General features: G+C 38.4%; 1 protein-coding gene across 1 annotated transcript in view; it reads left to right on the top strand.

The window, feature by feature from the left end:
* Positions 1 to 12880, top strand: part of ATVPS33 (Sec1/munc18-like (SM) proteins superfamily) — a 150326-nt gene that overhangs the window by 104133 nt on the left and 33313 nt on the right. The window contains exons 20-21 of the mRNA XM_089988369.1: positions 1038 to 1099; positions 1335 to 1428. Coding sequence (XP_089844495.1) covers positions 1038 to 1099; positions 1335 to 1428 — 156 coding nt within the window. The remainder of the gene's footprint in view (positions 1 to 1037; positions 1100 to 1334; positions 1429 to 12880) is intronic.

Below are 12880 nucleotides of genomic sequence, written 5' to 3'. Positions count from 1 at the left end.
ACTTCCACTATTTTGAAGATATTGTTCTTTTCTACTTTAGGTTGATCTAAATGTTTAAGGCTTTAAGCATAACGTATTTATGGTAATGATTGGGAAATTTTCAATTAGAGATTCATCTTTTACCATATATTCCATGAAACAGGCCCATGTCTTAGAAAATGATATTTTAGGCCCATTTCTTAACCTTGCATTGGAAAAGATGTTTTTTCTTAATATTAGCATATACAAGAATGACACATAGTCAATTCGCTATAGATGGTTCATTCTTAACTCTAATACCCTGAGTTAATCCGATTAGGGTTCCTATTTTTTGATCTATTCCAAAATATGAGTCTTAATAAGTTATCTTTCTCAAAACATGGGGTAAAAGGTGGGTTCATGTGTGAAAAATTTCCATAAATGATATGTTATGCCCTAACCAAGGTTCATGTTGTGGTTTGTGTTAATATATATATATATATATATATATATATATATATATATATATATATATATATTCATGTATATATATATATATATACAAATGTATACATTAATATAATAGGCAATGCCATCAGGGGCATTTTGGCTTTTTCCTGTTGTAATAGGGTCAGCCTAGTCAGACTGTTTTATATTTTTTGTTTTTGTTTTTATTTTTTATTTTTTATTTATTTTTTAATCCATTTGACTGTTGGGACAGCCCAACTGGTCGTTGTGCTGCTCCCAACGGTCATATTTATGACCATTGGTGGCTAGTCCAACGACTAGTTGGACTGCCCCCTTCCTCTCTTTTGTGCTTATATATAGGGAACTTCCCCTTTGTAATTGATATGCTTTTCTAAGCATCATTTGAATATAAATCTTATAATTTTTACGTTGTGGTATTCTCTTGTTGCCTTATTTGCGGCCGTTGTATGCACTCTTGTGCTATTGTATTTGATTTGGTTCTTGTATTGTCCCTTAGTGGACTTGCATTTGTGCGCGTGCACATTGTATTTTGCACTTCCGCTTGTTTCATTACACTTGTTACAATAATCACTTATGTTGATTTTGTGCAGGATGCATATTCTAATGGCTCTTCATTTGAGACGAGAGTTGATGCACCCATGAACACGGACAAGTATGTAGACAAATCCTGAAACAATTGTGCTTTCAGAGATAATTTCTTCATAAAACATGTAATCACTTTATATTTCAAATATTGCAAAACAGTTCAGCACTCAGCAGCTTTGTCCATTGTAAGGTGGATACTGTTTATTACCACTTTCCTAGGAATGGTCCAATGTTATTGCGTGTTCATTCTCTGTCATGTCTTCTCCTCATACTCTTGTTTCCAACTCTGCACCTTTGGACAGGGTTACAGATGGACGCCGATCTCTAGTCTTGGTTATATTTATTGGAGGAGTGACATTTGCTGAAATTTCCGCACTTCGTTTTCTCAGTGCACAGGTATGAGCTGCTGTCATGACTTAAAATTTATCTTTGTGTCTTATTATCTATACAAGGGAACTGTGGAAAGAAGAGAGGCATAGAGGAGAAGAGAGGAGAATGAGTAAAAACCAAGGTTGCCAAATTAGGAAGCAGAAGCAGGAAATGATAAGGAAAGCGGAAGCAAGAAGCGAGGCATTTTAAAATTTATAGGAAGCGGGAAGCGAAATATCAATTTGAAAGCAAAATAGGAATAAAAATGAAGCAATATGGTAACTGAATAGGAATCGAACAAGAAGCAAATAAAAACTAAAATAAAATTAATTATTCTTATATTTCATGATTTTTTAGTAAAAGAGTTAAATTTTTGTAAGAAGCGTGAGAGGGAAAACATGAAAAACATGAAAGAAACGTAAGAAAAGCATATAGGAAGCATAAACCATGCGTGTGGTAAGCATAGAAGAAGCGTGGGAGAATGGATATTTCCATGAAGTTTCGGAAGCGAGGAGTATCGCGCTTCCTAAGCAAGTTTCCGGGAAGTGTGCTTCCCACCTACCTAAGAAGCTTTCGATAACTCTGAGAAGAACCAAAGGAGTTCTATTCAATAGAAAAGAAAATACAATAGATATAAGTGTTGAATCCTTCACCCTAATAAAGAATGCAAAACAAGACAACTACTCACGATATTGACTTTATAACAAATATACTAGTCAACAAAAATGACCTTTAGAATGGTCAACAAGACTATAATAATGCATTGCTACAAAATAATACATAATATTCTACATTCTTTTTCATCTCCCCTTCAAACTTGGGACAATGCAAGAGGAATCATCACATGTTTGAATAGGAATGGTCTGAAGCGTGAAGGAGATAAACTGTTGGTAAACACTTTGGTAATCTATTCTCTTGCACTAACATGCTCCAAAGAAATAAGGTCATCTTGAAAAGCCCTTCTTGTAAAGTGATATTCAATCTCTATATGCTTGGTTTCGCTTATGGACTTCAGGATTCTTGGCTACATAGATGCTACTTTGGTTGTCAAAATACACTGGAGTGCTCCCCTCAACTTTGATTCTAAGATCTCCTAGTAACTATTTGAACTACATTAACCTAAGTTGTCAATCGAGCCATAGTGCTCCTCTTTGTTGTCTTTTGCTCTTCCATGAGATTAGACAACTATCAACAAAAGCACAAAAACTTATGGTGGATAATCTATCAAAAGTAGAGCCACCAAGTCTACTTCACAATAACCTCTCGGATCAGTAGGGGTGGATGAAGAGAAAACATGATGAAATGCATAGTATCACACACATATCTGATGATCTAGAGTATAGCTGCCAAATGTCTCGAGTGTGGAAAACTAATAAACTAACTTACTACATGTACAACATACATAATATATGACCTAATGGTAGTCAAGTAAATTAGACTACTCACCAATTATCTGCACAAAACTGGATCCTCTAGTAGCTCTCCATATGTGGATCCAAACTTCACATTAGGCTCCATAGGAAAATCCACCCATCTAGTGTCATCTACCAACCTTGCCTTAGCAACAAGCTCTGGGACAAGTAAAATCCTCTCTTGAATCAACCTCAAGGCCCAAAAAATACTCTGACTTACTGAGGCAAGATCGGCTTGAAAAATGCTCACTTGCGCCCTCAAAGAAGCAAGCTTGGCTAGTGATGATAAATTGGACAAACTACATCTTTCAAGCTCGAGTGTGTAAGGTTGCTTATGTGTGATTTCTTGGTGAGCTGTCCTTGCACAACACAGACAAGAAGAAAAGAAAATGCAAGAGAGAGCAGTGAGGAATAATAGGACGTCTCACCCTAATTGGGTGACATCTTTAGATATATATATATATATATATATATATATATATGTGTGGCTCTGTTATAATTACAATAGTTACAATAATGCCCGTGGAACATGATCTTACATAATGCATATCGGGTCTGGATATGGATCCAAAACCCATGAATATGAATATTCTAACACTATTCTAACATGCCCCCTCAAACTAAGCGTGGATGACGACCATGGACAGTTTGGATTTTAGATTCTAATGACGACAAACCGTAAGTGCCTTGGTGAAAAGATCAACCACCTGGTCTTCTCCTTGAATAAAGACTGGCTGAATTTCTTTGGCTTCGACCTTTTCCCGAATAAAATGTTGATCAATCTCTACATGTTTCATCTTACCATGCAGAACTGGATTAGTAGAGATGGCTACCACACTCCTCTTATCACAATAGATCAAAGAGTTGGATATATGCTGATGCAAGCTGAATAATACTTGTTTAGCCTGTGCAACTTCCGTAGTAACAGTTGCCATAGCCCGATATTCCGCCTCTATACTTGAGCGAGCAACAGTTTTTTGTTTTTGACTAGCCTAAGAGACCAGGTGTGTTCCCAAATAAACAACATAACCAGTCACCGAACGCCTTGTGAGAGGATCATGGGCCCAATATGCATTAGAATAGGCTACAACCTTGATGTAGACATGAGGACTCACCGAAGAAGGTCGAAGATATATGAGACCATCTGAAAGAGTGCCCTTAATATATCTAAGAATCCTCTTTCCCGCTTCCATATGATGCATCTGAGGTTTATACATAAATTGAGAAACTTGATTCACTGAAAAAGATAAATCTGGACACGTGAAGGTAAGGTATTGTAAGACACCAACAATGCTTCAATATTTTTCAGGTTCGGGAAAATCAGCATCATCCGAAAAACTATGACCCAACTGAGTTGGAATAGCCATGGGAATGAATACTGGTTTGCATGCCAGCATTTCACTGCGATGTAGTATGTCTCTAGCATACTTTTGCTGCGAAAGAATGAGGTAATCTGATTGTTGATCCACCTGCACACCCAAGAAGAACCGAATAGGGCTAGATATTTCATGTGAAATTGACTGAAGAATGGATTTAAACTGGCTAATCTTTGCATAACTGCTGCATGTGATGACTATATCATCCGCATAAACCACGATGATTGTGATCGCAAATTTGTCATCATGCACAAACAGGGAGTAATTACATTGACTGCACTCAAAACCAAGAGAATGAACAACATTGTTGAATGTATCAAACCATGCCCGTGAAGCCTGTTTTAGGGCATATATAGCCTTTTTTAGTCTGAGAACAATGTTGTGAGCATCTCTCTCAGGATAACTAGGTGGATGCTCCATATATACTTCTTTACACAAATCACCATGGAGAAATGCATTTTTAACATCTAACTGGAATAAATCTCATCCATTAGATACGGCGAGAGACAAAACAATACGAATCGTTCCCATGCGAACAACTGGACTAAAGGTTTCATCAAAATCGAGTCTATGTTCTTAAGTATAACATTTAGTTACTAACTTGGCTTTAAAGTGCTCGATGCTACCATCAAATTTGCGTTCAATTTTGTACACCCAACGACAGCCTACCACATTTTTATTTGCTGGTCGAGAAACTATTTTCCATGTATTGCACTCATGAAGGGTTGCAATTTCTTCATTCATAGCATCAGTCCATCGTGAATGACAACTAGCTTCAACAAAAGACTGAGGCTCTTGAAAATCATCCAGTGATGCAACATATACCTGAAAGTCCAGAGAAAAAGACTCATAACTAACCCATTTATCAGGAGGATTCCGAATCCTGCTTGACATGCGAGTAGGGTGAGGTTGCTGCTGAACAGAACCAACGTCTGCTGCATTATTGGATGGCTGAAATAGGAAACTGCTAGTAAGCTGATTGGAGGTGTTACTGTCAGCCAATAAGGGAGGATCTACAATCTGATCAACAGTGGAAGTAGTGGGCTGAACTGGTTCGGCAGTTAATTTGCTATATTTTTCAGGCTATTGTCTGAGTATTATCAGTAGCAACTCTGTCACTAAAAGTATGTTGAGTTTGTTGCGTGGGTAATGGCCAAAAGGAATGCAATGAACTATTGATGATTTCAGATGAGGCAGCTCCACAAACATCTTCGTTAAAAACATGACGAGAGATAAGAATCTTGTTGTTAGCATGATCAAAGCATCTATATCCCATGTATTCTTTGTCATACCCAATAAATTGACACCTATGTCACATGGGTGTGGGTGCGGGGGTGCGGCACTTTCAAAAACCTTGGGTGCAGCAATATATATATATATATATATATTAGGGGGGTCCGGGGGTTCCCCTGGCGCGGGTGCAAGCACAACTACGGAACCCAACACCAAATGGGGGTAGGAGCATTTCTCCCTGTGGTGGGACGTTGCATGTTCAAAACCTCATTTGTACGTTGAATAATAGCTGGTGGGTCTGCTTAATCCCAGCTGGACTTAAAAAAAAAACACAAAACTGTCTAACCCAATTGTATTGTTAGGATCTATACACAAGGCAGGCGCTAGGGTGGGCCGTTCAAGAAATCCCATCTATGAGACTCTTAACTTGGCCATCTTTTCCATCCAAGTTCATCCGGCACATAGAGCCGTCCGACCCAATATCACAATGACAGTTGTGAGTCTTGTGACTGAACTGTGAATGAAAAGTGTAAAGAAAAATGTCCATAAAGCCCCTTCTCGCATAAAACTGCAGTACCATCCGTAATGGCTTGTGGTGGGGACCAAACCAATCACATCGCTTCGATCTACGTGGGTCCCACATAAAAAAAACACACGAGGCCATGTCGTTGGTCCACCGGCAGAAGCATCCAGACACGATTGTCTTCGCAGCGATAAGCATTTTGGGATACGATGGTCATTTTGGAAAAAGAAACGGCAGAAAATAGGTACCCCAGTTGCCAACTATTTTCCCAATAAAATGAGGAACCATTTATATATATATATATATATATATATATAGAGAGAGAGAGAGAGAGAGGTCATGGCGCCGACTCAGCAGGATGGGAAGCTGGAGGAGAGGCTTCTGCTGCTGCCCAAGTCGAGGGGAGACGGAGCCATGACGTCCGCGGTGCAGGTGGACCATAGTGGTGGTGGGGCGTCGTTCCCCGGGGCGGTGCTCAACCTGTCGACGACCATCATCGGCGTGGGGATCATGTCCATCTCGGCGACCGTCAAGGCGCTGGGGGTCATCCCCTCCCTCCTCCTCGTCTTCTTCCTCGCCCTCCTCTCCGACATCTCCATTGAATTTCTGCTGCGCTTCACCGACTCCGACTCGTCCACGTCCTACTCCGACGTCATGACCGAGTCCTTCGGCCGCCTCAGCTCCCTCACTCTGCAGATTGGACACAAATTTTTTTTAATAAAAAAGTTGGACACAAATGACCCTGGGTGCGGTCAACGCACCCAGGGTTGGGTTGACAGCACCCGGTGCCGCACCCGCACCCGCGTCGAGTCGCGTCGACACAGGTGCGGCACCCTGCTAGCCGAATCCCTTTGACATAGATTGACACATTGGTGGCTCTGGGAGATAATTTGTTTCGCATTGTGCCATCAATATGGACAAAGCACTGACATCTATACGCACATAACCAAGAATAATTAGGATACGATCTGTACAACAAAGAATATGATGACTCACCTCCAAGGTTGGATAGAGGCATTTTGTTTATCAATTAAACTACTGTGTGGAAGGCCTCCAACCATAGGTAAGACTTGAGATTAGCATCATACATCATGGTCAAGGCAATCTCCATACTATGACGTTGTTTTCGTTCATCCACATCATTTTGTTGGGAGGTCCGTGGACAACTCAACTCACGTTGAATGCCATTATCAAGTACTTGTGTGAATTGAGGGGACATGAACTCACTACCACCACCACTCCACAAGGTTAAGATTTTTCGAGAAAAGTGAGTTTTAACATACAATTTGAATCGATGAAAGACATTTAAGACTTGGTCCTTAGATTTTAGGAAATATATCTAAGTGAAACGAGTAAAATCGTCTACGAAAATCACTTAATACTTGGATTTGGATAAGGACATAACCGGAGAAGGTCCCCAAACATCAGAGAGAATCAACTCCAAAGGAGATTAAGCTTCTTTATTAGATCTTGAGAATGAAAGTTCATGACTTTTATAAATACGACAACTAACACAAGAAGAAGAATTTTTTCCTCAAACATCAATCAAACTTTTATTACATAAGATATCAAGAAAACTCGATTTGTAATGACCTAATCTACGATGCCAAACATTAACTTGCAGATGGACTCCTAGACTTAACGACGACGATGCATAAAACGATTAACTAGCTAATGATGGAAAAAAACTATGGAGCTTTATTTAAAACATATTAGTTTTCACACTTTCTTCCCTCAACGAGTGTCTGATTCGTGTGAATGCCCTTCACAGAAATGAAAGACAGAGAAAAAGAAATATAAGAATTAGTATCACGACAAAGTTGAGATACAAATACAATTTTTTTTAATATTAAGGACAAGAAAAATATTCGACAAAGAAAAGGGCTCTTTACTAGTAGGAACGATAGCGGTATCTATGTGAGTAATGTGGTGATGTTTTTCATCTCCCGTAATCACACTCCCATTACCATGATAAGGCTCAACATGAGAGAGTTTACCTGAATCTCTTGTTATGTGGTGTGCAGCCCTTGAGTCCATAATCCAGCCTTTTGAGGGAGTACCTGAAGGTCCAGTTGAAGGTGGAAAGTGCATGTTGACTGCCCATGGATTTTCAACAGGATTATGGTTATGTTGAAAGTTCAACTGATAAAAACCAGTAGTAAGCGCATCTAAATCATGAGAACTTGCGACTAAAGGAGGATAAGTACTGGGAGGAGCTTGAACAAAATTCGTTGGAGCACATGGACCTGATCTAGATGGTGGGAATGCTGGGGCAGCAACTGCAAGAGCCCTAAAGCGAGTGGGAATTGGTAGCGTGGGCGGCCGATAAGTAAGAACATATCGCCAATAACAATTGGAACACGTATGGCCCTTTCTTCCACACACTTGACATACTAAATTTGCTTGATTAGTAGAAGAAGAGGGTATTGGGAGTATACCACGGCTACCAGAATTGTGTCCACGACCACGTCTTCTTCCTCGAGAGATGTTGAAAGTATGTGTTGCAACCATTACATCATAACTCACTTCATCCTTTGGAGACCCTTCATCCTTCGGGGACCCAGATGATATGTTAAACATCACTTAATGTTCCAACAACATAGTGCACAGTCGATCAAAAGGTGGGCAAGAAACTCTATTAGTATAAACCGTGATAAACATATTATATTCTTGCCTAAGGGCTCTAACAATTTTTTAGCATATATCCTTATCTGACAAAGGAGAGCCTATGGCTGCAAGCAAGTTGACCCACCAAAACCTTGATCTTGTTGAGATATTCAGAAATGTATGAATCTCTCCTTTTTAGATCTATGAATTCTGCCTTCAACTGATAAATCTTGGGAGTAGGAATCTCTTCGTACCATTTATGCAAAGTATCCCATAACTCTTTTGCTGGAACTCTAGATGGAATGTGAAGAACTTCACGAGAAAGAGTGGTTGTGATGAAAGCTACCACTGACTGATCATTTTTGTGACACATGGTACAGTTTGGATTTTTTACCATGTCTTTGAGGCTTTCCTTATGCTTTTATCCTGCTCTGAGATTGTTTTGAGAACGAACTCCAAGGGTACCGAAATTGACCCATCAAGGTGCCCCATCAGATCATAACTGCTGAAGAAAGGGATGATTTGTTTCTTTCAGGTAATGAAATTGAAAGCATTGATTGCAGACATCGGAAGAATAAGGGAAAGAAAAGAAATGAGTAACGAAAGGAATAAACAATTGACTAACAAAACAGATAGTCTGCGTTGTGGGTGAAGAATTTTTTCTGGTCTTTTTTTTTTTGAGACGGTAAATCAGAAAGGAACCAGAGAATAATCTCTGGTAATATTGATGTGCAGAAGAGGCCAAGAACTTAGGGCATATACATATAAAGATAAAGTCTATATGTATGTATTTAAAGACTATTGGCCTTTTTTTTTAGGAAAGATACACGTCAGATCTGATCTGACATGATGGTGAAAACCAGAAGCAAGTCAGATCTGGTCTGACGTGAGATATAAAGGAAAGACGAGATGGTGAAAATCAGAATCATGTCAGATCTGATATGATCTGACATGATGGTGAAAACCAGAATCACATCAGATCTGATTTGATCTGACATGATGGTGAAAACCAGAATCACGTCAGATCTGATATGGTCTGAAAACTTGAGAAAAGATGCAATAAAAGAAAAGAAAAGAAAAGATTTTTGAATCAAGAAACAAGAAAATTGAGAAAGGAGAAAAATAAATCTGATTAGGAAGAGAGAAAAGTTTGCACGAGGATAAAATCAGATCTAACGTGATTTGACAGAAAATACCTTTTTTGGGGGGATTTGACAAAGGAAGAATATGAAAGAAGATATCAAATCGATTTTTTTTAGATCAATTTGATTGATATTAGATCTAGCGAAAATTTTGATTTGAAATATCAATAGATCTGATTCACAGCAGATTTGATAAAAGAAAAGAAGAAAAATCTGCAGATCTGAGGAAGAAATTAGACCTATTCATGAGATCTGAAGAAGAAGAGAGATCTGCAGTCTGGATCGATGAGGTTGCCTCTTATAGCTACTCTGATGCCATGTGAGATTTCTTGGAGAGTTGTGTTAAATTGTATCTCTATTTTTGTGTATATATATATATATATATATATATATATATATATATATATATATATATATATATATATATATATATATATATATATATATATATATATATATTTCCCAACATGTAATCCATAAGGGTATTTCAGTATTTTACCCTTTTTGCGCATATTCACATTAGTGAATATGATTGTACTTTATTTTTTATTTTTTCCTTTTCTTTTTCTTTTCTTCTTTTTCTTTTTTCTTGTTGACTTAAGTCAACCTTGGAGGGGGTCCAACACTAGACGTTGGATCCCTCCAACGGTTAGTGGAGGGGCTCCAACGTCTAGTGGGAGCCCCTCCAAGGGTCCCTCTTGTGTATAAATGGGGGTGAACCCCCCTCATAAATGTATTCAATGCTTGGAGCATTGTTCTCCATATGTTCAATAAGATTCTTTCTATTTTTGCATTTGTGTTCTTCATTTGTACCTTGAGTACATTTTGTTCTAAGTGTTCTTGTGCCTTTGTGCACATATCCCTTTGTGGAGTTGGAGCTTGGCTTGCACACTATCTCCTTTTTGAGATATTTTCACAAGTTATCCCTGCACAACACAGACAAGAAGAAGAGAAAAACGCAAGTGAGTGCAGTGAGAAATAACAGGACATCTCACCCTAACTGGGTAATGTCTTTATATATATGTGGCTCTATTACAATTATAATAATTACAATAATGCCCTTGGAACACAATTTTACATAATGCATATAGGGTCTGGATATGGATCCAAAACCCATAAATATGAATATTCTAACACTATTCTAACAACTTATTCGTTTTCTATGCAGTGGAAAAGAAAAGAAACCAACACTAGGTTAAATGCTTACTATGCCGAGTACTAGATCACTATGCATGTCATCTGGAGAGAGAGAGAGAGAGAGAGAGAGAGAGAGAGAGAGAGAGAGAGTATTATCAAGGAGTCAAGATCAAGCAGCCATGGAGACCCAAAATCACTATATATAATAATAGAGGTCGACTCAATCCCCGATGGCCAACGAGGGATTTGATGTAGTAGCTCACATTCATTTGCAAAAGCATTCCCCATGTCTGCTGGACACGTTTTAGTTGTAGGAAGTATGGTTTTGAAAGTGACTTTGGTTCCCCAAATCAGACTCAACTTGTCTTGCCCCAAAACCAACCCATAATTGGTCTAGTCTTAGGGTGTGACTTTAAGTTGTTCATATCTATCTTCGGGTTTCAAATAAACCTATCAAAGCTTTAGAAAAGCAAGAAAATGAACATTTACATAGCATTCTAACAACTCCATCTAATAACTCATTTTTCATTAAAATCTCTAATACAAGTAAAGATACAACTATGATATGATCATCATATCTTTTAAAAAACCAAACCAATATCTCCAAGGAGGTTCAGATGCTTTACTTCCTTGTCGCTATCTTTGTTGAAATATCTTGTGAGTGTCTCTTTCATCTTACATAAAAAAATATTATGGCAATAGTTTCACTCGATTTTTAATCAGTTTTCACTCATTACTTGAGCGGCCCATTGCCATGCCAGATCATCTGATGTCATCTGTTTTGGAGTGTAAATCTTGATTTCTACTTTTTTGGAGGGTAGTTTTGTAATTTTACTCATAACAGAGATTTTTTTACCGTAACCCACTTCCTTGAGTGAAAAATGGTAGAAATGCACTCTTGAGTACACTGTAAAAACCATCTCCCTTGCTCATGGATCGGCCTCCAAATCACTTTCACGACTCTTAGGGTGCGTGGATACCCCTCTAATGACCTTTACACAAATGAGGAAGTCAGACCTCAAGAAGTCTTTAAAACCCCAAAAAATAAAAAATAAGTTTCCGCCCCTTTTAAAGTGCGCCAAAGGTGTATTATACGATACGACATGATACAGGGTTGTATTGTCCAATACATACGATACGGATACGATGCACACTCGTATCGCAATACGAGTGTATCATACCGCTTTTACCCATAGTGTCAATATGTATCATGCCATATCATATCGTACGATATGATACAACATTGATTGCAGCCAATGTTGTACGTATCGTACGATACAGTACGATACTATGAGAAATAACAATATGATATGCACTCGTATCGCGATACAAGTCAGTATCATTTTCATATCGTATGATACGAGGGTATTGTTAGAGTTTCAAATCTCCAGACCTTTACCTGTAGAAGACAGAAAGACAACAAAAAAGAGGGGTATACGAAACAGAAAGGAATGCCTACCTTGGGCGTCCCCTTTTCATTGTATATATAAGTGTTACAGAACATATTAGGGTACAAGTTTAGCCTTAATAATAAATAAAAAATTACAATATGACCACTTACAATAGACGTCTGGAATATTAAAAATAAATGATTGGATCTGGATCTTAAGGATCTGATCCAAGGTAAACATACGCTATCTTTTCACCCTCCCTCAAGTTGTGCGTGCCCTTGTACCATGGACAACTTGCCCTTTTGTATCCAAAATTTGTCCTTCGTTAACCCTTTGGTGAATAGGTCTGCAACTTGATCTTCACTTCTCACAAATTGAGGTTCAACCTCCTTGTCTTCTACCTTTTGTCTCACAAAATGTTTGTCTATTTCAATATGCTTAGCCCGACTATGATGAATGGGGTTGAAAGACATATTAATCGCACTTTGATTGTCACACAATAAGAGTGTCCGTGAAATATGTTCTCCCACTTCAGTCAATATATGTCTGATCCAAGTGGCTTCAGCAGGGGCAACAATCATTGATCTATATTCGGCTTATGTACTTGATCTCGCAACAACCTTTTGTTTCCTACTACTCCATGATATTAAGTTCAGCC

The sequence above is a fragment of the Nuphar pumila genome, chromosome 15, assembly GCF_984573655.1.
Source record: "Nuphar pumila chromosome 15, dmNupPumi1.hap1.1, whole genome shotgun sequence".
NCBI lineage: Eukaryota > Viridiplantae > Streptophyta > Magnoliopsida > Nymphaeales > Nymphaeaceae > Nuphar > Nuphar pumila.
Note: the sequence above shows the minus strand (reverse complement) of the source record. Positions and strands in the feature narration are given on the sequence as shown.